At 44.8% G+C, this 23680-nt stretch overlaps 2 protein-coding genes across 3 annotated transcripts; both read right to left on the reverse strand.

Annotated features, from left to right (window-relative positions):
* Positions 1–13: 13 nt before the first annotated feature.
* Positions 14–14593, reverse strand: vars1 (valyl-tRNA synthetase 1). Its single transcript, XM_023810106.2, has 30 exons — positions 14460–14593; positions 13453–13794; positions 12800–12943; positions 10818–11043; positions 10391–10506; positions 10128–10203; positions 9890–9990; positions 9539–9666; positions 7349–7513; positions 7177–7258; positions 6934–7053; positions 6268–6376; positions 6093–6181; positions 5915–6005; positions 5699–5823; positions 5503–5606; positions 4941–5099; positions 4773–4863; positions 4524–4629; positions 4365–4435; positions 4013–4138; positions 3588–3692; positions 3411–3479; positions 3242–3320; positions 2872–3155; positions 2517–2738; positions 1558–1669; positions 711–889; positions 476–625; positions 14–339 (listed from the first exon to the last, which is right to left on the reverse strand). Exons 2-30 carry the CDS (start codon positions 13786–13788, stop codon positions 271–273), a joined length of 3834 nt encoding a protein of 1277 aa, XP_023665874.2. The 5' UTR covers positions 13789–13794; positions 14460–14593; the 3' UTR covers positions 14–270.
* Positions 14594–15807: 1214 nt separating this feature from the next.
* Positions 15808–19747, reverse strand: tcf19l (transcription factor 19 (SC1), like). Of its 2 annotated transcripts, none has more exons than XM_023809970.2 (4): positions 19628–19747; positions 18200–18790; positions 16899–17886; positions 15808–16803 (listed from the first exon to the last, which is right to left on the reverse strand). In XM_023809970.2, the coding sequence occupies exons 2-4, from the start codon at positions 18474–18476 to the stop codon at positions 16533–16535; spliced, it is 1536 nt and encodes a 511-aa protein (XP_023665738.1). In that variant the 5' UTR covers positions 18477–18790; positions 19628–19747; the 3' UTR covers positions 15808–16532. The 2 variants fall into 2 exon arrangements, with proteins under 2 accessions (XP_023665738.1, XP_023665739.1); XM_023809971.2 differs by lacking the exon at positions 19628–19747 and adding an exon at positions 19449–19618.
* Between the last annotated feature and the right edge of the window lie 3933 nt (positions 19748–23680).

Raw genomic sequence — 23680 nt, forward strand, 5'->3', positions numbered from 1 at the left:
CATATGCACATAATTTCATCTGAGAATTTATTTGCCCAAATGTACAACTCACCCTGGAGGACCGTCACAAATACTACATGTTAATGGCAAAGAAGAAGAGCTTCTAAACTTATTTAAAATGAATCAGAATATGGACATCGATAAGTAAACCAACACCAGGTGATATCCAATGAGTCTCCAAAGCAAAATTATATCATTTTCAAGGAAAGGTATAAACAGGTGAATCAACACAGGAGAGCAAAGAAATCAATGGGCCAGAGCAGATGGTGGTTACATCATTCTCCTGAAGTTCCCTATGGCTTCCTTCACCTTCAGGAGTTCAGTCTGGCTCTGACGCAACTGCGGGAGACAAGCGATGACAAGGCTTAGCTGGGCTTCATCATGACGGCATATAAAAATGATCAAAGGCACTAGTAGAGTTCAAACATGAACAGGGCTGGGGGGCAAGGGCAGGATTCCCCCATGTCCTCCTTACCTTCTCACTGTCCTGCTCCTGCACTTTAGCTGGCACTTTTTCCTTGTAGTCGCTCTTCTCCATTTTTTCCTTCAGCTTGCACATCTGCTTCTCCAGCTCTCCCTGCTTTACGGTGAGCTTGGCCACCTCCTTCTCCGTGTCAATCAGCCCCTGGTGTGGGTCAGTATGGGTGAGTGTAGATGGGCCAGTCTCTCAAAATGCATTCTGATAGCCAGGGGGTAGGGGGGGTACTCACCTTGAGCAGGAGGTGGACAGTGCAGCGGTCGGAGGCGATGGCAATGGCACACCCCTCCGGGACTGCGGCCCCCGGCCCCACCACAGCGTGCACGGACTGTGAGTAGGACAACGTCTGGATCTGCAACTTGTGCTGCTCCACCAGCGCTACAGTGTCAGAGTCGATACACTGAAGGTAACCTGGGAACGGCAAACGGGACCATGTGATCAGCGGGACTCTCATTCTCCAGCAAAATGGCAAACGGCTTTTTGATGTGGAGCAATGATCTTGAGAACAATTGTGTGGGGAAAGTTCTTGAGAATAATTATTGGGTTAATTTAAGGTCAAGTTCATCTGTCTTGGGCAGCATAAATGGTGAGTCGACTGGCTACATACATTTTGAACCTACACCACATTTAAAAAGCCTAGAAATGTAAATTTACACACTACCCAATTTATGACGGTCCATGTTACGACTTCACGATGGGTATTCCACTTCCATTCTGTTTTTCCACTTCCAGTACATTATCAATAAATTACATGAGATATTCAACACTATTATAAAATAGGCTTTGTGTTAATGATTTTGCCCAACTGCAGATTAATGTAAGTGTTCTAAGCATGTTTAAGGTAGACTTGGCGAGGCTACGATGTAATGCAAAAAAAAAAAAACAGATGACCAGTTTATTGGAACGTAACCCCATCATAACCTGGGGAGAGACTATTCACTTTATAAACTCAGCATAGCACCTACCAGTAGCCCCAGTAGCCATTTATTACGTAAGACAGATTATTCTGTAAATTGAGCTATGTTCAGACTGACACAAACCATATCCGAGTCACGCCACAAAGCCAGATCAGGACTCACACTCCGCCCGCATCTTGGTCAGGTTGTAGTCGGCTCGCAGGGAGCGGATGGTTCTGACCACGGTCATCACAAACTCCATCTGCTGGTCCACCTCCTCGCTGTGCCAGCAGAACTGAAATGACAAAAGCGACCGGATCCATAAATCCAACACAGCCACCAGGTCATCGGCAGAGGGACACAATCACCCAGAGTAATGGTTACAAGAACTGGATGTTTTTGTGCTCATTGATTTAAGTATTTGGTTCAATAGATTAATCTTGTAAAATTAATCTTAATCCCACACCTTTAATAAATGAAATGAATGGGATTGGTTGTCAATTCTGACGCACCACAGCACAACAATGAAATGTGTCCTCTGCATTTAATACATATGTGATATAACAATGGGTAGCTATTTTTTTGCACCTGGGGAGCAGTGCTTGGGGACAGTACCTGGCTTAGGGTACCTCAGTGGTACTGTGCTGTTCAGGGATTCGAACTAGCGATCTTTTGATTAAACCTTGCTTTAACATAAAAACCAAAAGAACTGATCAGTGCCAGAGCGTACCAGGAACAGCCGGCACATTGATGAGACTGATTCTTGTCAAAGATGCTGATGAAGTCCAGCTTTAAGTTGCTATTACAGCTGGGTTTGGGTGGCTGAAAAACTATGTCCAGTTATCCAACATCTTCTAAAATCCACTCTGTACTTGAAAAATTTTCTGCTGTACGATTTCAGGACAGAGCAGCCGCTCTCTTAGGAACATTACGGCTTTTTGGTTGAGGGTGTTATTTTTGCTGTTGTATTAACACTAATGGCATATTAGCGCAAACAAAAGGGCCACATACACTGGAATTCGTCTTGCTCGGCCGTTAAAGGCGTTTTGATGTTCACTGGTGTGGGAACCAGAGGTTCTAGTGTTAGGCTACAGTGTCGCCCATTAACTACCACGCACCACCAACCCCCCCCCCCCCCCTACCTCTGAGGTCTCTGGGTAGGACGTGACACTGATGCTGGGCGGGCTGTCCTGCTGTCGCCGGGGGAGACGCTGGAAGAGTTCCTCGGTGACGAAGGGCATTATGGGAGACAGGAGGCGGAGCCCCACCTCCAGGCACGTGTACAGCGTCTGTCTACAGACGTCAGCCTCTGTCTGCAAGGCGTCATCCCGGTCAGCTTGGCTCAGCACGGGCTTCACGCTCTCCTATTGGGGGGGGGGGGCAAGAAGGCGAGGCCGTTAGGAGAATGATTCTGAGCCCAGCGAGCCAGATTTTCTAATACTTCCTAACGTTGCTCTTAGCCGATGACCACATTAATAATCAGAATGTAGAAAGTACCAGGTAGACGTCACACAGCTCGTAGAGCCAGAAGTTGTAGATCGCCGTGGTGATGCCAGGGAAGTCATAGGCCTGGAACCCAGTCCCACATAGTCCGACGGCCGCACACAGCCTGGAGAGGATCCAGCGATCCGACACGCTCTCCTGCCCCGATAGCTGGGTCTTTGCAGCCGGCACAAACTTTTCACCGAGCGCCTTCATAGCAAACTTAACAGCATTCCACAGCTTGTTGCAGAAATGTCGGTAGCCGAGGATCCGGTTCACGTCCAGGTTGATATCCCTGCCTGAATGTGCGGCAGGCGGGTGGGTCAGTAAAGCTACATCACTAAGCTAAATCACGCCAAGAATCACAGGGTTCACTGGGGGTCACCTTGACTGGTGTAGGCACACAGGGCAAACCGGAGGGCATCAGTCCCACATTCTGGGATGCCGCTGGGGTAGTCAGACTTCTGCAAGAGCATCACAGTACAGATGGTCAGGGCCTGAGCATATAAGGGGTGTCATTACCAGGCCAAGCCAGAGGGGCGGCAGTGCAGTACCTGCCCCTGTTTGGCTTTCTCAATCTCCACTGGGTCCAGATTACTGTCCAGGAGCTGTGCGTGGAGGCCCTGGGAACAAAGGAGCAGAGGCAGGATTCAGCAAGATGCCTTTCCTATACATGCATGCATACACACATTGTAGCATGTAATGAGTAAACACACCGGCATAAGCCATACCTCCAGTGAAATGCCGGTGATGACGTCCAGGGGATCGATGACATTGCCCAGGGATTTGCTCATCTTCCTCCCGTGGGCATCCCTCACTACGGCATGCAGGTACACCTGGGCCGAGAGTGAGCCCCTTAATGCGGCACGCATGCACACCCAGACACACCAACGCGGCTGGCGGCTCCTTCGACGGTGCAATTCCAATAAATGATGCAACATGCGCCATTGCCCTGGCAACGGCTCGAACCAGGTTAAGGGTCTCGGCACCGCAAATGATCTGATGATGAAGTTCTGTGCAACACTCTCACAGAGCCTGAACATCAATCAATATTACAAGGCGCCATTTTCGCTTGTGAGCTCTCATTTATAGCCCCTTATCCATCTGCATTTGACAGTGTTTCCCTCGCTCTCCTGCAGGGTCCCCGGACTCTCACCTCTTTGAAGGGCAGTTTCCCCATCAACTTGATCCCCATCATGACCATCCGGGCCACCCAGAAGAAGAGGATGTCATGGCCTGTCTCCAGTAGAGTCCCGGGATAGAACACGTTCAAGTCCTCCGACTGGGGGTGGGGTGGAGAGATGGACCATCATTTTCAGGACAATCATCTCGGTATTTCAGGAAAAAAAAAAAAGAGCCCTACAGTTTCACCGAATGAGGAACTAATATAACTTCAAATGAGACGAGTTCCATGAAAGAGAATAAATTACACAAAAAAAAAATCAAAAATGCAAAGGTTTTTACTTAAATATGTCCAAGTGTCACTATAAATGTAGCCAGGACCCCACCTCATTGGGCCAGCCGAAAATGGAGAAGGGGAAGATTCCAGAGGAGAACCAGGTATCTAGCACGTCCTCGTCTGAGCAAGAGAGTCACAGGAGAGTCAGACAGGGGGAAAAAAAACAGATCATTAAACAAGAGGGTGGAGTGACTGGAGAGGTCCTGACCCTGCCGGAGGGTGATCCTCTCAGGCGGGACCCCAAAGCGCTTGGCGGCCTTTGCCTTGGCCTCATCCTCAGTCCTGCCACTGACCCAGTAGCGGCCATCCATGTCCTGGAGGCAGATGTCAGGCACAGTGCTCAGAGCTCCAGTGTAATGACACGGGGTGGGGGGGCGGGATTTACAAAGTGCACTTAGGCACCAATACAGGAGTGGTAACACAGCCTGACAGGTAGGGGGTGCTTGGGCATCCGTACCTCGCCAAGCTGGACAGAAGGATCGTTGACTGTGATGAAATAAGCGGGGATCCTGTGACCCCACCAAAGCTGCCGGGAGATGCACCAGTCCCTGTGGGGGGGGGGGGGGGGGTTTAGTGTATATCTTAGAGCAGCCATTTCTTTCTCCTAAGAAGAACAAGGGGCCACCTGATGTTGTCCATCCAGTTGAACCAAGTCTTGAGGTGATGGTCCGGGATGATCTTGAGCCTGCCCTCCCGGACCGCATCCGCTGCCTGCCTGCCCATGTCTGAGCAGTCGACGTACCACTGGGGCTTCAGAAGGGGCTCCACGATGTCCTTGGAGCGGCTGAAGTGGACAGCAGAGGCAGCAAGGGTGAGGTAGAAAGACAACAACTCCATATCACTGAAACGTACAACCAACCATCCATCCATGCCTCATAGGCATGGCGAGCCAAGAAACCACCAAAGGGGGATGAGGCTGGGACAACCTGATGGAGAGACAGCCAATCAGCAAGCGGCATGCATTAGGACTACAGGAGGAGGAAAGTAGAGCAACCCATACAGAACCAGGGCAGGGGTACAAACCCAATAAGCCATTATGCTGCCCTTACTTAAAAGATTTAGGGGCTGGGAGAAAGATTTTCCAGCATCCAGGACATCACATATAACAGTATGTAGTAGCGGACAGATCCACACAGCCAGGATCAGCATGACTAACTGGCGTCCTAATCTAAGGGCAGTGGCTTCACCTGCAAACAGGCACCACCATGGGGTTGTCCTTGATTTCTTTGAACTGTCCCTTGTCCTTCAGGGCCTGAAGCACAGCCTTCCTGGCATCAAACCTCTTCATTCCCTGGGAGATGGAGACAGAGATGGAGGCTCAGAATCCAGGCAACATTACACGCACAAGGCGATACATCCAGAGGGGCAGGTGACAGAGCGTACCAGGAACGGAGCCGGCACGTTGATGAGATAGCCATTCTCATCGAAGATGTTAATGAAGTCCAGCTTGTGCCTCACTCCAACGTCATAGTCATTGTGGTCATGGGCTGGAGTGATCTTCACAGCACCTATTGCACGGATCAGGGACATAGAGGGCCTGGTTAAATCAGTGTACCACAGAGTATTGGCTGAAACATGATCTGACATCACACCGCGCACCTGTTCCGAAGCTCATGTCTACAAATTCGTCGTAGACAATGGGCATCTTCCGGTCACAGAAAGGATGAACGACCATCTTCCCTTTAAGATGCTTTGGGGCAGATGGGACACAATTTCAAGGAACGGTACACAGCCGAGAGAGTGAATGTGAGTGTGCAAAGGAGAGAGATCCAAAAACCTGGTATCTGGTGTCAGAGGGGTGGACAGCGACAGCAGTATCTCCTAACATAGTCTCAATACGGGTAGTGGCCACAATGACTTCTTCATCTAAGTGAGAGAAAAAGGAAAAAAATATTAGTCACTGATCTTACAAAGACCAGCTGAAGCTGTATTCACTTCAACTCATTTCTCACCTGATCCTTCAATTTTGTAAGCAAAGGTCACCAAGACCCCAAACTCCACTTTCTCTTTGTATCCTGGAACTGGCAGCAGCGTCCTCCCAGTCAGCTCCTTCTTATCCACCTGCAAGATGGCCAGCGGCCAGTAGATGGCGACAGACCTTTAGATGGTCACTCAGCTACAACGTTTAATGCTGCGCTCCTTTTGAAGTCAGAATTTACAAGTGCCTTGTCAGAAATTTCAACTGGAACGTCCCCTGAGGAATTACTTCCAAAGTGAAAAGTCTGAGGAACCTCTACAATCCCAACTTCAAAATTTAAGATGGCTGCTCCATGCATCAACAGTAGTGAAAGGTGTAGTAATATACAGTTTAAGAGAACTTAGATCTTATTCGTCTCATTAAATTGGTCATACATACAGTATTGTCCAACCAGTATTGTCAACCAACTGTGGAAATGCTGCTATGGTGTTTTTGTGTGCAAAATATCATGCAATGCATTGTTATCAGAAGGTAGTGCTAACAATGTCTAACAATGAACCTGGCTAGAACTGGTACTGCTACATAGCTTTCCGACTTGTTACAGTAGAGCATAGTTCACTCAAGTGTGATGTCATTCCCAGCTCTGACTTCCGAGAAATTGGACGCAGCATAAATCCAGGCTGCCCAATGGGCTCCCTACCTCTATGTCGGAGATGGCAGAGTTCAGGGTGCAGGACCAGTTCACCAGCCTCTTGCTCCTGTAGATGACGCCATCATCGTGTAGCCGGATGAAGGCCTCCTGGACTGCATAGGATAGTTTCTGCCCAAATTAACATGCTTGTGAGTTACATTTGATATGCCTGCAGTATTTAGCTCTTTAAGAATAAAGACTTTGTTGAAATACCCAAGTTCACATATGCAGTGAACACAAATGGAGACTCACCGGATCCATGGTAAAACACGCTCTATCCCAGTCCAGAGAGGAGCCCAGCTTCTTAAGCTGATGATAGATCCGATCTCCCTTCCTGTAGAGTTAAGGAATAGAGAGGTTGAGATATTCCACCGCCATAAAGAATTACCCCCCACCCACTCCAGTCCTTGATCCTTGCACTCACTCGTTCTTCCACTTCCACACCTCCTGGATGAAGTTCTCCCTCCCTAGGTCGTGTCGGCTCAGGCTGTGCTCTCTCATCAGCTTCTTCTCCACGACCACCTGCGTAGCGATGCCGGCATGGTCGCAGCCCGGGTTCCACAAGGTAATTTCCCCCATCATCCTGTGCCTGGCACACCCCGAGCAGTGAAGAAGTCAGCACCCATGTGACCAAAACCACCAAATGATTTTACTGTGTCTACAGGCCAAAAATGTTTACGAGTCCAAGTCACGTCTAAAGTCTCCATCATGGTTCCAAGTTGATATTAATATTTATCAAAATTTTAACTGCCAATTGAAAAACTGCATGTCTCATAGTTCCTTAGGCTTATATACATTTTCAAAGTGATTTCAAATGCCTTTGAAGCAACCTAAGCACTTTTCTAATGTAACTTTTTAAATGAATACTTTCTCAAAAATAACATGAAGACATCCCTTGTGCAAAACACTTTAATTAGTGTGAATGCATGCACACACACACTAGGGCAGGGGTCACCAACTCCGGTCCAGGAGAGCTACCGTCCAGTAGGTTTTCTATCCTACCTGGCTTCTGATGAGACACACCTGTTCTCAGGTAAATACCAGGAACAGGTGTGGCTCATCAGAAGCCAAGTGGGACAGAAAACCTACTGGATAATACCTCTCCAGGACCGGAGTTGGAGACCCCTGCACTAAGGTGACCACCTAATCCATGTCAGAGGGGACACTATGAGCTACTTCAGGTTTTACAAACTACTTTAAAACTGAAACCTTTCCCAATATGACTAACAAGCGTGTGTACAAATTGCTGTGCTGAAGCATGTCAGAGTGGCCCTGCTCTGGAGCCAGATCAAACCCTGTCGGACTCCGCCCTCAACTACATTAAAGTGATGTGACTGGCTAATGAACCCAGACCCCTTTTGTCATGCTGATAAACTAAATGCATTTTACAACTAAATCACTATTTTAATTTTTACACATCGTTCTAAAGCAAAAACTCCAATTAATGAATAAAATCGGTTTGTCTCTCAGCTCGTGTGTGTGCAAGTAAATAAATGATTATGCAAGTAACACCATGAAATTAATGTGTGCAGTCATGCTGCTCTTTTAGTTACAGGAGAGCAGTCAGTGATATTACTGTTCAGTCTAATCACTTATTGGTATTATATTTTTACTTTATTAAAAACCGTTATATTTGAATGCATGCTGGTAATCCAAATAATGCAAGACATAACACTACACCTATGCGGGGCACAAAGAAAAGAGCACTTTTTAAGCTGTAAGAAAACACAGTTTGACTTGGAAGGTTTTTTTGGACATATCTGCTAAATTTTCAGATTTATGGCAATCTATGCCAATCTGTGTCACTATAACAACACAATGTATATATATAATATATGACACAGGTTAAGCAACATCTATTTCTAAGTGGTGCCTTCTAACGTAAAATAAAACTTGGAATATCCCATGCTTTGTCAGTTAGGGTCCGCAGTTTGTACTACTGACAAATAAGAAAAACCATGTTGTTTGTCGATATCAGCTGACATCATGCTTCTCCGGCTCCAGTTCCTATGCTCTGTGCACAGCCACACATCCTGATGTGTTTCACACCTTTATGTTCTGGGGATAACTGTGCACTCGATGCCTTGCATGTGTAGAATGTTCAACAGAGCCTTAAAGCCTATTATTGTTGGCGAGTTGCTATCAACGGGTCGAAGTCAAGTATGAGTTACAAAATAATGACTTGCAAGTCGAGTCAGAAGTCAATATAAGAGCGACTAAAGTGCGACTTGGGTCTGAGTTGCAAACTCGAGTCCCCATCTCTGTTAAATGCAGGCCTGAATAGCAACAAAGACTCCCAAAGTCTGGAGAAAACTGGCACATAATCAAAGTAAATAATTCATGAGCTGTCGCACTCACAAAATTCAACACATCAAGCAAACATATGATAGGGAGAGTCTACACCCTACAAACGGATTCTAGTGTCTTAGGCCAGGATTCCCCAATTCTGGTCCTGAAGGGCCGATTTCCCTGCTCAAACACATGTTAATCAGCTAATTGCCAGGTTTAGTAGGTGGGATTGAACACGGTAATCTGCAAACTGTTTTGGATTCTGACCCTCCAAGCCCAGAATTTGGGAACCTTGTCTTTTGAAGGACAGTGGACAGCCCATTACCATCGTGTCAGGCAGTCCTGGATGGCGTTGGTAAGGGCATGACCCAAGTGGAGAGATCCAGTCACGTTTGGTGGAGGGATACACATCATAAACATCCCTCGGGGGTTGGGTTCGCTGATACTCTTGCGCTATGAGAGCCAACAAAACCAACCAACCAATCTCAAAACAAAACAAAGCAAAGACAATATTGAGACGTGGATAATTCACGTCAGAGTTAATCACGCAAGAAAAAAAAATTCTAAATTAAAATTACACCCAGAAATAATTCAGAAGCATTTCCAAGACTCAAGGTTTTACAACTGATTACATCTTAGTAACTCCTTGTCTTATAAAACAAAGTATTATCCTCACCCCATATTCAGGCTTGAAGAATCCCTGCTTCTCCCACCAAGGGTACCAGGCAGCCTCCACATACTGGGGGCTGTACGAATCTGGCAGGGGGCTCGCAACATCTGCACAAGAGGCCAGAAAAATGAATCCCCTCTGACACATGGCTGTGGACTTACTACTGAAAGCACAAATGAAATATTGACTTTTGAGGAAAACTCAGGTCTCTTCAAAAGAGGAGGAGCCAAAACATCAGCGTTACCTTTTTTCTCGCCAGCAGGGGTAGGGATGTTGTAAGTGATCACTCCCAGCTCCTTTTTCTCAGGCTTGGCCTTTTTCTAAGAATGATGAGAGGATGCACACGGACTGTCACTCGCAGAACTTACAGCCCTCCAACTCATTCCCTGGATGAAAGTCAAAGTATAGCTAGATCCTCATACTTCAGAAGCTGACGAGAAAGGCAAAAGCATGAAACATCAAATACTCCCCTAGGCCAAGTCTTGCACCCCCAACCCCCGCCCACACCTCTGTCTGAGGCTGCTGTTTCTTCTTTTCCTCCAGTTCCTTCTTCTGCTGGAACTTCTCCATTTTCTCCTTCTTTTTTGCCTCTTTCTTGAGTTGGGCTTCTGTCTTGGGTTTACCTGGAGATAAGTATCCATGTGATGAAGACAGGCTGATAGACCACTTGTTATTCCTGTACTCGGTGTGCATGTTTTGTGACAGTGTTTCATTCTAGAATCAGATACGCTGATAAAATACAAGTAAATCACTACTCTGTAACAAAACACAGAAAATTATATACAAAAAAAATGTACAATACATTTATTATTAGAATCAAAACCAAATAATATTTCACTTACTAGAGTGGAGTAGTAGCTCCCATCAAAAACTAATAATATCTCTCCAATCTCAACTATCCCAATGCAAAGAATGCAGACAACTATAGGCTTACCGCTGGCAGCCGTGTCATTGGCCAGCATGTCGCTGGCAGTCGTGCCATTGGCCAGCGGGGCATGGGCAGGGCCACTGCTGGCAAGGCTGGTTTTGGACAACACAGGTACCATTTTCTCACAGAATCTGATTTTACCAAGGACTTTTGCAAACTGGGGCTGGTTAATGCAGGTGACAAACCACCTGGTCAGATTAATTAGGGACTGTCTGTCTGAGGGCTCCAATGCCTGTTGAAAGGAGAAGGAAAAAAAATATACATGACAAAATAAAATCCTGTTACGTGTAAATACACTCTTATGTAACACAAACATAGTTAATAAGGTTTATAAATATATGACACATTGTAACATAATTGAATATAGACCAACATTTCTTATACAGTGGTGCCTGCGGTTCACAAACACAATCCATTCCAGGAAAATGGTCGTGAACCAATTTGTACGCGAACCAAGGCAATTTTTCCCAAAAGAATGCACTGCAATTCAATTAATTCATTCACAAGCCTACCAAATAATACATTTTTTTTCAATTAATTTTCTGGTTTTTCTTTAAGGTTTTTATTATAAAAACACAATATATTGTGGCGACAGGCGGACCGAGGCATCACGGGAACAGAGAGAGACAAGTAGACTTGCTTGCTGGGAAAAATCACGCTCTTTATTAACAGTCCTTACCCCTTGTATTGTTGTTGTTAATGTTAATGGTTGCATTTCCCTATTGTCGCGTGTGTTTGCCCGTGTCTTGAGTGTACCTGGTCCGATCCTCGCATGTACAGTGGTACCTCAGATCCTCGCATGTACATTGGTACCTCAGTGGTACCTCAGAATTCTGGTTTGAATACTAAAAGGTTTGAGTTCTGATCGAATTTTCCCCATATGAAATAATGGAAAATCAATTAATTGAGCCCCAAAAAATTACACCTATATGTGAGCATATACTAAACACATCTAAGCACATTTATCAAAACAGTAATTTTGTCACATCACGCGCAGGACGAGCGAGCCCGGAGCACGGAATCAGGGTCATGCAGATGGAAATCCAAGAACACAGGGTTTATTGCTGGCAAACAAGGCACAACACAGAGTAGATGTCAATGACAGGACTGGGGAAACATACTTGAACGCGAACTTAAATACACATGACTAATTGGAAATAACGAGAAACAGCTGATGACATCGGGATATCACATGAGGTTAATGAGGGGGGCGTGGCACCCAGGAGGATCGTACGAGCTGGGCGTGACAAATTTGTAAAGTAAGAAAAAAAATGTATCCAAACAATATGCAATGGCTACCAAAATGATATAAAGTACAGTGTATTACCTGATATCTTCAATAAAAAAGCACTATTACCAACAAATGATGCTATCACAGTGAATGCAAGGCTGAGACTCAAGCATTACCCTTTGTTTACGCTGAGACGTGCTGCGTGACTCATTTCCCCGCGCGTACAAGTTCTTAGGTCGGCGTTCACAGTTCGACTTCTGAGATTCAGATTGAGTTCTAAGTAATTTTTTTTCAAACTGGTTGGTTCGACTTTTAAGAAATTCGAATTCTAATGAGTTTAAGTACCAAGGTACCACTGTATTTAGTGTGTGTAAATCTTCCACCGTGTGTGCATCTTGCAATTCAGCATCTGACAACCTTGTGTTTCCCATCTGTATATTTGGGTTCAGTGCTCGTTGGTTGCCTGTTGTGGTCCTTCTATTTACAACTGAACGCAGGGCATGCTGGGACGTACGCACCGCCGGTGCTACACTAGTATAAAAAAAAGAATCTGGTCAAGGAATCTGTTTGTCAACCAAATTTTGTATGTGAACCAATGCATTTTTTTCCCCCATAAAATCTTTGGTCGCGAACCAAATTGTTCGTAGACCACAGCATTCATGAACCGTAGGCACCAATAAATTGTTTCTTGAGCAAATGTCAAATTATGTAAAGTTACACTGGTCAGGCTCTAGAGAATGAGGGAGATGGGTCTCACGTATTTAAAGGGCAGCAGAACAGCCATGGACAGTGCGACGTCGGCCAAAGAGATCGTCTCCCCGACCAGGAATGTTCTGGGTTGCAGGGTCTGATCCAGTATTCCCAGAATTCGTTTAAGTTCTAATCGTGAGCTCTGATGGACCTTCAACAAACCACAAGCACAAGTAAATGCCAGCCCCACCCCCTTCAAACATCCACATCACCAGGAAATGCATTCACTGCTCCAGTGCTTTTAAAATCCATATCATGGAGAAACTGCATTACAGACAGAAGCACTATTGCACAAAGACACTAATAAAAACACTAACGGGGAGCAAAAATCAAGCAGCAACACAAATGCTAAAAGCAAAACACTACAAGATGCTCAAAAAGCAGGTAAAGAAGTTCAGGCTCCTGAAACACCAGAAGGTTTCAGTTTCAGTTTAGTTTATTTGTCATATGCAAGTTAGCACAGGGTCAACATTGCAATGAAATGTGATTGACGAGAATAAACAAGTCTCTCAGCAATAGAGTATAGATTTTTTATAGTAATGAAAATAAAAATAAAGTGCTAAGTGCAAGGTGTACCTGAGTCTGTATATTATGGGAACAATTCGTATATGCATCCAGTGAAGTGTGGTGTGTGTGTTCAAGTGTTCAAGGCTAACACACCTGCTTGCCCACTCCAGTCACCCCCAGGAGCGGAAAGACAACGGCACATGACACGGGAGCCAGCTCGTTCTCAGCAAAGCTCAGCCACTGCCAAAGCTGGCTAACCGTCTTTGCGTCGCTCTCCCCCGCCAAGGAGGATAAATACCAGCTGACCGCACTGGCCCCAGTCAGGAGCGTGCCATTGCTGCCTAAGAGGAGAGCAGGTCGGGACCCACTGTGGCCTTCTGGTGGCTCACTGGTGAGGATGCGTGGGCGTGAGGGGCAGTACTCAGCAGCAATCAGGACCAGGAGGCTCCGGAAGTCATCAGGGTGAGGGGAGACGTATAGCGTGTCCATCTCTACCTAGAAAGACAAAAACGATACAGAAGTGAAGCATCAACAGTCGTTTCAGTCACTAAACCAGACACTTTTGCTTCTGTTTCCCGATGCGTGCTCTGCACCATATAGCCGTGAACCACAGTCAGTGAAGTTTGAGGAAAAAGCAGCACCTTAGATTTCGCAGGTGCGATTAGTAACTGTTGCAAAAACAAAATTACACAAAGCATAATTTCAGAACTATGAGAAGTGGCGATACGTACCTGAAACTAGATAATCCAGTTCTTTTGGTTTCACATTTAGACTAAAATGTGTATAGACGTATGAACATTTTACTGACTCATATTGTCATCCACGTAACTCTTAACCGTGACCCTCAACTATCTTTACTGTTATCGATGGCTGGAAGCTCGCAAACCAGCTTCGCGTGCAATGAGTAATTACTCTGTTATTATGATAACTGGTTAACAATCTCTAAATAAACGCTGGAACAGTGGCTAAACACCGTAATAAAGTGCAATCTAAGCTAGCTAAGGATTACTACTTTTATTTTTTTTAAAGTCCACCGCAAATCAAAATAACAAAGTCTATGTCGATTATGTCAACAGGATCTCTTTTGGCTGAGTTAAACAACACTAAATTTTACCAAATGTTGTACATCACTGAACACTATGACATCGATGCCAACTCACCTTAGTTTTCCAAGTATGAGACGTCAGTTAAAGACTCAAAGCTCATGCTACCTCACTCACCGCTAAAGCTCAACGCGCTGCCGCACCGAAACTAATCTGATGCAACTCACTGCACATGTTCCTGAAGCGGCGTGAGGACCCCGCCTCTCAGCAACTCTTCCGCCTGCACTGTGGTGGCCGACTAGCTGCCGGTTCAGAATACTGTTATCTTGGACCTGTTTTGATCGTTAGCTTAGTCGCTAACGATTTTACATCTTCGACCTTCATGTTAATCCCAAAGATTCAATGATTCCCACTGAATACACGGAACGCTCATTCGTTTTGTCATTTAATTATTTATTAAGTGACGGAGAAGACGATGGCGGAGAGATAGAACATATGAACAATTCTGTTCATCTGCTCCCGGGGGTGGTATCTAGGAGCACTTTTAACCACCAGCCCAGTCCACCACAATGTGCTATGGAGTCCTACTAGGGACCCTTCTTACCTGTTGTCATTGGACCCTACCATGCCTCCTTCTGACCTGCCTCCCCCCCCCCCCAGCCCGCCAACCATAAGACATCAGGATGCATCCCAACTAGGCCTTAGTAAAAGTCTGTCACTGTTTTTACCTTTTTTATATTTATTTATATTATATTATTTCCTTAATTTTCTTTTTTAGTGTGTTTTGCTTGTGTATTGTGTACTTGATTATATTTGTTTGCATTATGTGTAGTCTGCACTTTGTCTTTGCATTTTATATTTGCATTTTACATACCTTACTGCTGCATGCACCAGAAGTTCCCCTGGGATCAATGAAGTTCTTATTTAATTTAATTGCTGTGCAAACTCGCTGGCATCCTGGACAATGTCTCTCCCCCTCTGTGCTGCACCCTTAACAGCTACCAGAGCTCCTTCAACAGAACACCATGGAGCTCCACCGAATGCCGCAGGAGATCCTTCCTCCTTCTGGCCATTGGACTGTACAACTGTTATCAGGAGACGTTGGTTGTTACTAATTGTCCAATTCATTTGTTGCATGATGGTACTCTTTAACACCCTTACTGTTAGCATTCACTTTAATTACATACTTCATCTTTTTATACTTGCACTTTTTTCCAACTTGAATTTTTCTTACTTGGATTCCTTATTGTATTCTTGCTATATTTAAGCACGCTGACAATAAGGCCTTAGCATAACAATTTCCCTTAGGTAATTAAAAATGTATCTTTACTTGGAGAAAAAAGGGCAAATTACACTGGTGAAATAGTATGTTCAGTGTAGCGGTGAAAACTGAATGTTCAAACCAATGTACTGTAAATGGTATGAAGGACCGACAGGTAATCAATGTGTGTGAAAATGCATTGAATAATGTGCATCAACTTGTTTTATTTTCCCACTGATAATCCAAAGTTATATGAGAAATCACTGACTTACATCTGATACCAAGAGGTTTAATTGTCAAGTGAAAAGCAGACTCCTTTATGTTCACGGCTTTAACGCATGTAGAGAAATGCAGATATTGTTAGAAAGGCTGAGTAATAATAGGTTAGTTAATACATAAAGCTGAACCACATACAATTTGAAGATCTGTTTAAGAATTAAATAACTGAAGATGAATCATTCCTGACCACCAAAAAGCTTGATTCTGCTCAAAAGATTTTTGTGTCATAACCGCAGTTGGTTGCATTTACAAAATGTTACTGAACTAGTAATTGCAGTGCTCCTAAAAGAAAAATCTTTTAAAATGGAAATATAAATATCTAAATAAACAGTTGTATCTTTCTTAAAACCCAATCATCACTGATGTGTCATCCTGTACAATGTATACCCCACAATTCACCTGTTAAGCTCTTACACTTATATATGAACATTCTGCAAGTATTATGATGCGTAAATGAAAGGCTATACAATATTGCAATGAACTGTGCCACATACATGCTATAACAGCAAACTGAACAATAAATTGCATAGAATGCATCCTTAAACAGCAAACAAGGAATGCTCTATGCACTGGTCTTTTCTTCTGGTCCCTTGCAACAGCATCCCAGCTCTGGAATCTCTTCGGTTCCCATGCCCCCACCCCCTGCAGTCTCACTGGCAGCCACAGTGAAAGTCTGCACTGGTATCCAGTGCGGATGTGCCAGTGTCCCGCTGAACGCAGTCAATGTGGTACCACGCGTCGCAGTCGTCACACTGGATCCACTGCACAGTGTCCTGCTGCGGCATGCGACAGCGGCCCGAGGCACAAGGCTCCTCTGCTCGGGCCCGCTCACCTTCCACCGTTTCAGAGGAGAAGTGGAATGACGAGTGTGAAGACAGAGGAGGGGCTGGGGGATGTTTCCTAGGTCGACCCCGGCGTTTCCTACAGAAAATGACAGGGCATGGTTAAAAAAGGGTACTGTCTGAAAACTCAAATGATGCAATTCGGCTGAGGTATGATCAAAACAGAGAACTCACCCTGTATTTACATGTAATCTCACAAATTCCCCTGCGTCTCCTCGGTCTGATTCATACTGTTTCGATGAAGGAGAGATGATGGTGTAACTCTCCCCTCTGACCAACAGAGGGGAGTAAGCTGGAGAGCTGTGGGCTCTCCTCCTTCCACGGGCAGAGGGGGAGAACGGCGAATATTCTTTCCACAGACCAGGGGAAGAGTTGGCATCTTCGGAATCCATTTTTATTTTCAAACTGAAGCTATGCTTTTGCCCAGATACTGAAAACAAGTGGCTAAGCTTAGCTTTGGACTGCAAAGGAAGATCAAGCCTGCTTGGATTCTTGGATTCCGACCTGAACTCGAACCGTTCACTCCCATATGACTCCACTTCAGACTGAGGCGGATGGAAAACTTCGCATTCAGACTTGCACAGTCTTCTCCTCTTGCCAACACTCTTCCTTCTTCCCTCCAGTGTCCTCCCACTGTTTCTCATTTCATCTGAGCTGTCATCCTCCAGCAGCACTGTGTGGGCAGACTTCCGCCTGCTTTTGGAGGATGCGGGCACAGACCTCGACACAGAGATAGCAGTAGTTGAGGGAATCGGTGGTGGAGTGGAGGGAGAGACCAAGGAAGGAGGGGACAGGGGATCTGGATTAGTGTTTGCATTATCAATCCTCTTAAATGTCCAGCAACTTCCGTTCATTTTGCTTATACTTCCAATGGAGTTCAGAATTACAGTTGCCCTCTTCAAGGACAATGGTGAGAGATCTAAGTTTGGCTCAGTTTTAGGCTCCAGGCTGGTTCTAATCCTGTCTTGGAGATCAGAGGTGAAGGATCCAGCCTTAGGGACAGTAATGGCATCAAATTCAGAGGGTCGAACCAAAACTTTCTGAAAAAGGAAGTAGAATTCGGGGTTTCCAGAATCTGATTGGCCCCCAAATGTGAGCGTGTCCCCATCCGATAGCTCCCACTGAACATCCGGTTGGAGCCGAAGGTCATTCACCCAGGTGCCTAGGAGATGGGAGGGTGAGTGTTAAACGACTGCAATAGATAGTTTTACAGAAAATAAATTCATGCTCCAGGGGAGTGTATCACAAAGCTGGATTTCTTGCTCAGCCGGAAATCGTTGGCTTTAAGGTCCTCTGGGTTAAATGGACTTCATCTTTGCTCACTTACATTTGTCCTAGACTACCTTAAACCTGACAAGTTACCTGGCCACGCAAGAACTCCGGCTTTGATACAACCATCAAGCACACAGCTGCCGCCCGATGACTGTGACAGCACAATACCCACAGACAAGACAAGAGTCAGATGTGATTCTCACCGCTGCTGCTGCGATCTTTGACATGGACCCTCCATCCCTCCTCATCATCACAGTCCAGCTCTCGCTGCGCAAACAATTCAGCATGGATCCTGGAGATGGTTGCTGATTGCAGTGTCACATCACAGAGCTCCGCCTTGCGGCCCAGACGGAACACGGAGTTGCTGAGAGCGGGCCGGAACGTGTAGAGATCGCGGGCCGCCTCAGATACGGCAGAGCCCGGCGATGTAGAGGAGCCTATTCTCAGAAGCTGGAAGCAGGGCTGAACTTTTGACAGCATGATGCCTGATCTTTCACTTAATTGTGGAGGGCCAGGCAAATGGTATTTAATAGACAAATATCAGCTATTTAACCTGTCTGTATTTCAGAAGATTCACTAAAATGAACTACTATGCAACAGTATACAGTATTACACTGTACTTTTTTAATGCATTACAAAAGCCTTAATTTGTACTGCATTATGATAATATATGGTATGTGCACCACTCCAATCAGACCAGACTAACTACTAAGAATCGTGCTACACCATATATAACAATGTACAGCTTTGGGTAGGTTTGTGTTCAGCTAGCCAGGGTAGGACTTTTATGCTTCCTGAAAAACAGAAGAAAAAAAATACAATTAGGACTATGTATGTTAAAACATTCTAAAATGTTCTATTCTAAAAAATATCTATGCTGGTCGTTTATGAATTCAGTTCTATAAATAAGACACTGGTTACGTGTTCAGGCGATTAATGAAAAATCAGTGTGTACTGCTGAATGTACCGTCATGTAACAGCTTTCTACTTACGTTAAATATGAGCAGTTCTAAGGAGAACCAATTGCAAATGCAAAACGTTGAAAAACCGGCACGAAAAACACATCTACAGTAATCACGATCGCTTCTTCAACAATATGTAAATAAAGGATCAACGTTTTCGTAAATATGCGTGCTAGGAAAACGGGATAATGCGACTCTATTTTGAACCGTTCGCAAAGAAAGGCAGTTATTTAGCACTCTAAGGTGCATTCTTTAGTAATCGACGGTGCATAGTGTACAGCCGGGGTGATGTTATTCTGTCAGTGCCACCGGCCGTCACTCCCGTGAACTCAATTTCAAAGGCGCACCGGGGGGAAACAATAACAGAGGGCAACAAATCGCAGCTCGTCGCGATACATGGGATCGCTTAAACCTGAGCTAACACCGCTCGTCCGGTAACGTATCGATATAGATACTTAACCAGCTAAAGAGACACTGAAGAGATACCTACCAACTAACGAAATACGCATTCTATTGACAACAACAGCGACCCACTGATAATGCAGCGTATCTCAGGCGAACGCAATTATAGCCAATACGTTATTTTGAATTGCTGTTATTTGCATCCTAGCCGCTTTAATGCTTGCGACGGGAGTGTACATTTAGGCAAGAGAAATTGGATTTTCTTACTATTTGTGCGAAATAGTTGAGAGTGACGCTCTTCTTTTCCCAGGAAGTGCTTTGAAATTTGGCGCGCCGCGCGAGCTTCCTTGCGCGAGACCTAATTCCACTTCCTGTGCGACGAGCCGCGGCAGTGGCGCCGGGCAGCCTGCCATCTGTCAAGCAGTGTAGCTGGTGGAACCCTATTGTTTTATTCGTTTCATTTTTGTTGTGCGCACAGTTACTGACCGAAGTGATAAATGGTCATTGTTACTCGAAGCATTTGATCTTTTTTGCATAAAAAAATATAGGGCACTTAATTACTATAATGATTCAGTTTCTTTTTTAGGTTCACCTTAGCGTGTCCTTTACCGGCTAAGCCTATATAATGACAATGTGAGTATAGCCTCTACTTTGGCTTTATTCTCAATGTTTCATTTCTTTATTTTAAAGTTGAAGAAGAAAGTGATTGAAAATTTAACAATAAACTGCTTGTGTCATTAGAACGAACGTATTTATGCGCCATCCAGTGGTAAAGTGCGAAAGCCGGTAGAGCACACGCTAAATGTGGACCCTTTCATATGAAGTGGGGTGACCATATTTAGCTTTGCAAAAACAAGACACTTGGAACAAAACACAAAGAGAGGCAATGCCAATATGCACACATGAAGTATTATGACTGTAGAAAGCAAATGTCAACACGAAACAAAGCGAAATCCGTGACACTTATTGTCCCAATAAAAGAGGATATAGGGTTATACTAATTTTTGCGTACCTTTAAGTTTATTATTATTCTACACGCAGTGTTTTTGTAAGGATAGAATTGCTAATTAAATGGTTAATTAAAATGACTACATACTGCGGTGAACTTTCGGGTCATTATCAAGAAATAGTCGTACGTGACCCCATCCGATACAACATGTTGTGTACTATTTATGAGTTTCAGTCTCTGGGCCAGTACAACCATGACATGATTGAAGATGGATGGATGGTTAAATGGATTGTTGGTATGAGTTTTATTTATCCTTCTACTTTCTCCAGTTTAATATCACAGGTAAATCACAGACAATTCTCTGCAGAGCATCTGTTTAGGCTGTCTGTGTCAGTCCAGTGGGCTGTGAACCTTATAAAACTGCATCTCCTATACACAACCAACAGTCAGTGGTTGTAGAAATATCCCAGCTGGCATTCGACCGACCTTAAACGTTTAAATGTGGTTGAAATAATGTCAGTTTATAAAAAAACATTCATTCAACGTCAAAACAACGTTGAATACCAAATGGTTGAAATGGTGTTGTTAACTAACTATGGATTCAACATAGAAATATAAATAAAATTTGAGTTGTACGTCAAATCAACATTATTTTTACAACCATTTGCAAAATCTAAACAAAATCCAAGGGTTATCCAACACTGACACCTGACGTTGATTCAACGCTGACTCCACGTTAAAATGCCAGCTGGGATGCTCTGCTTTACCTATTGCCTCTAGCAGATTTTTCTTGTCCATAGAGTGAGCCTTGAAATGATGGGAGAATTTAGCTAGAGTTCCTGAATTAGGAACACTTTTTGCTCTGCAGTGATAAATGGAAGGAGACCTTCAACCACATATTTCACCACAACTCTGTCAACCTTTGCTTGTAATACTTTTAGTCCATTCAGTTGCTGTTTTTGACTTTCTTTTAAGCATGCCTGATGTCAGTTCCAGGTACCATTGATGCCGATGAGTGTACCTTCTCTGCCAAAAAGACAAAGAAATTTAGCTTTTTAAACCCTTATCTTTATCTTAGTTTCACTTAATCTGACAACCAGTTGCTGCAGAATTTATAATTAGTTAGTGAACTACAGATTGACAACCAACATGAGGCATAAACTAGCTATTACACTTCGTTAACTATGTGAATGGTAGAATATTATAGCACTGGAAAGATGGTTTTGCATAACAGAATCTATTTGCATTTATCAGCATGCTTGTGAGCTTTGTAAATAGCCCCATGTGTATTTGTTAACGTAAAAAGCTGTGCTGTGTCCCTGGTTTATGTATGTGTGTTTACCTGTGTGCACCCCAATCTATGCTGGTTCCTCACGTGTTTCTGTGCCCTCAGCGTCAGACCTTTCGTGTTATGATTATTAGTAAAGCTATTAGTGTCTTTGTTTTGACCTTATACACTCACCTAAAGGATTATTAGGAACACCTGTTCAATTTCTCATTAATGCAATTATCTAATCAACCAATCACATGGCAGTTGCTTCAATGCATTTAGGGGTGTGGTCCTGGTCAAGACAATCTCCTGAACTCCAAACTGAATGTCAGAGTGGGAAAGAAAGGTGATTTAAGCAATTTTGAGCATGCCATGGTTGTTGGTGCCAGACGGGCAGGTCTGAGTATTTCACAATCTGCTCAGTTACTGGGATTTTCACGCACAACCATTTCTAGGGTTTACAAAGAATGGTGTGCAAAGGGAAAAACATCCAGTATGCGGCAGTCCTGTGGGCGAAAATGCCTTGTTGATGCTAGAGGTCAGAGGAGAATGGGCCGACTGATTCAAGCTGATAGAAGAGCAACTTTGACTGAAATAACCACTCGTTACAACCGAGGTATGCAGCAAAGCATTTGTGAAGCCACAACACGCACAACCTTGAGGCGGATGGGCTACAACAGCAGAAGACCCCACCGGGTACCACTCATCTCCACTACAAATAGGAAAAAGAGGCTACAATTTGCACGAGCTCACCAAAATTGGACAGTTGAAGACTGGAAAAATGTTGCCTGGTCTAATGAGTCTCGATTTCTGTTGAGACATTCAAATGGTAGAGTCAGAATTTGGCGTAAACAGAATGAGAACATGGATCCATCATGCCTTGTTACCACTGTGCAGGCTGGTGGTGGTGGTGTAATGGTGTGGGGGATGTTTTCTTGGCACACTTTAGGCCCCTTAGTGCCAATTGGGCATCGTTTAAATGCCACGGCCTACCTGAGCATTGTTTCTGACCATGTCCATCCCTTTATGACCACCATGTACCCATCCTCTGATGGCTACTTCCAGCAGGATAATGCACCATGTCACAAAGCTCGAATCATTTCAAATTGGTTTCTTGAACATGACAATGAGTTCACTGTACTAAAATGGCCCCCACAGTCACCAGATCTCAACCCAATCTTTGGGATGTGGTGGAACGGGAGCTTCGTGCCCTGGATGTGCATCCCACAAATCTCCATCAACTGCAAGATGCTATCCTATCAATATGGGCCAACATTTCTAAAGAATGCTTTCAGCACATTGTTGAATCAATGCCACGTAGAATTAAGGCAGTTCTGAAGGCGAAAGGGGGTCAAACACCGTATTAGTATGGTGTTCCTAATAATCCTTTAGGTGAGTGTATGTCTACACTATAATAGCCTGCCATTTTTTAAAATTTCCTCGCCTTCTCTCATTCCTGCTACTGTGATGCTTGGGTCTGTTAAGCACTGAATTGGTGTCAGAAGTGGGATACCAGAAGCAGCTCTGCTGGTGCTACTGCAGCAGGCATTGTTCAGCATGCCTGCTCCAGCCTGAAAGACAGGTGGCTGTGGAGTGGCAGGTCAACAGAAGTAGCAGCAGCGGCTTTGCAGTGAAGCCAGCCTGGCACCACAGGTTTTGAGAGAAGAAGCTCATTTGCTGGGACTGTGGCAAGAGGGGACACCAGGTACGCTCTTGCCCAAAGGCTGTCCCAATGCCGCCGGTAGACAGCGCGGCAGTGAGGGAGGCACCACCCAATCCTTTTGAAGTGCCTCTTAACCTTGCAGTGTGTCTTCAAGCTGCCCCTGCCAGTCCACTAGTCCTCCATCTGAGATGACATTGGCAACCAAAGAAGGTAAGTGTCACTGTGGACTCTAACTCCTCGCCATTCAGCGAGGGCTTTCCACTCACCAGCTGTGAGCACAACCGACAGAGGCAGCAGGCTGAATCTGCTCTGCTCAGCTGCAAGGAGCTGTGCCTTAGCTGGGAAGCCTGGCTGGCTCAGTAGCAGCACGTGCTGGGTGAGCAGCGGGAACGGGATCAGCAGGACCAGGAGCAGCTGTCTAAGTCCACAGAGCAGGAG

This window comes from Paramormyrops kingsleyae, chromosome 9 (assembly GCF_048594095.1).
Source record: "Paramormyrops kingsleyae isolate MSU_618 chromosome 9, PKINGS_0.4, whole genome shotgun sequence".
Classification (NCBI taxonomy): Eukaryota; Metazoa; Chordata; class Actinopteri; order Osteoglossiformes; family Mormyridae; genus Paramormyrops; species Paramormyrops kingsleyae.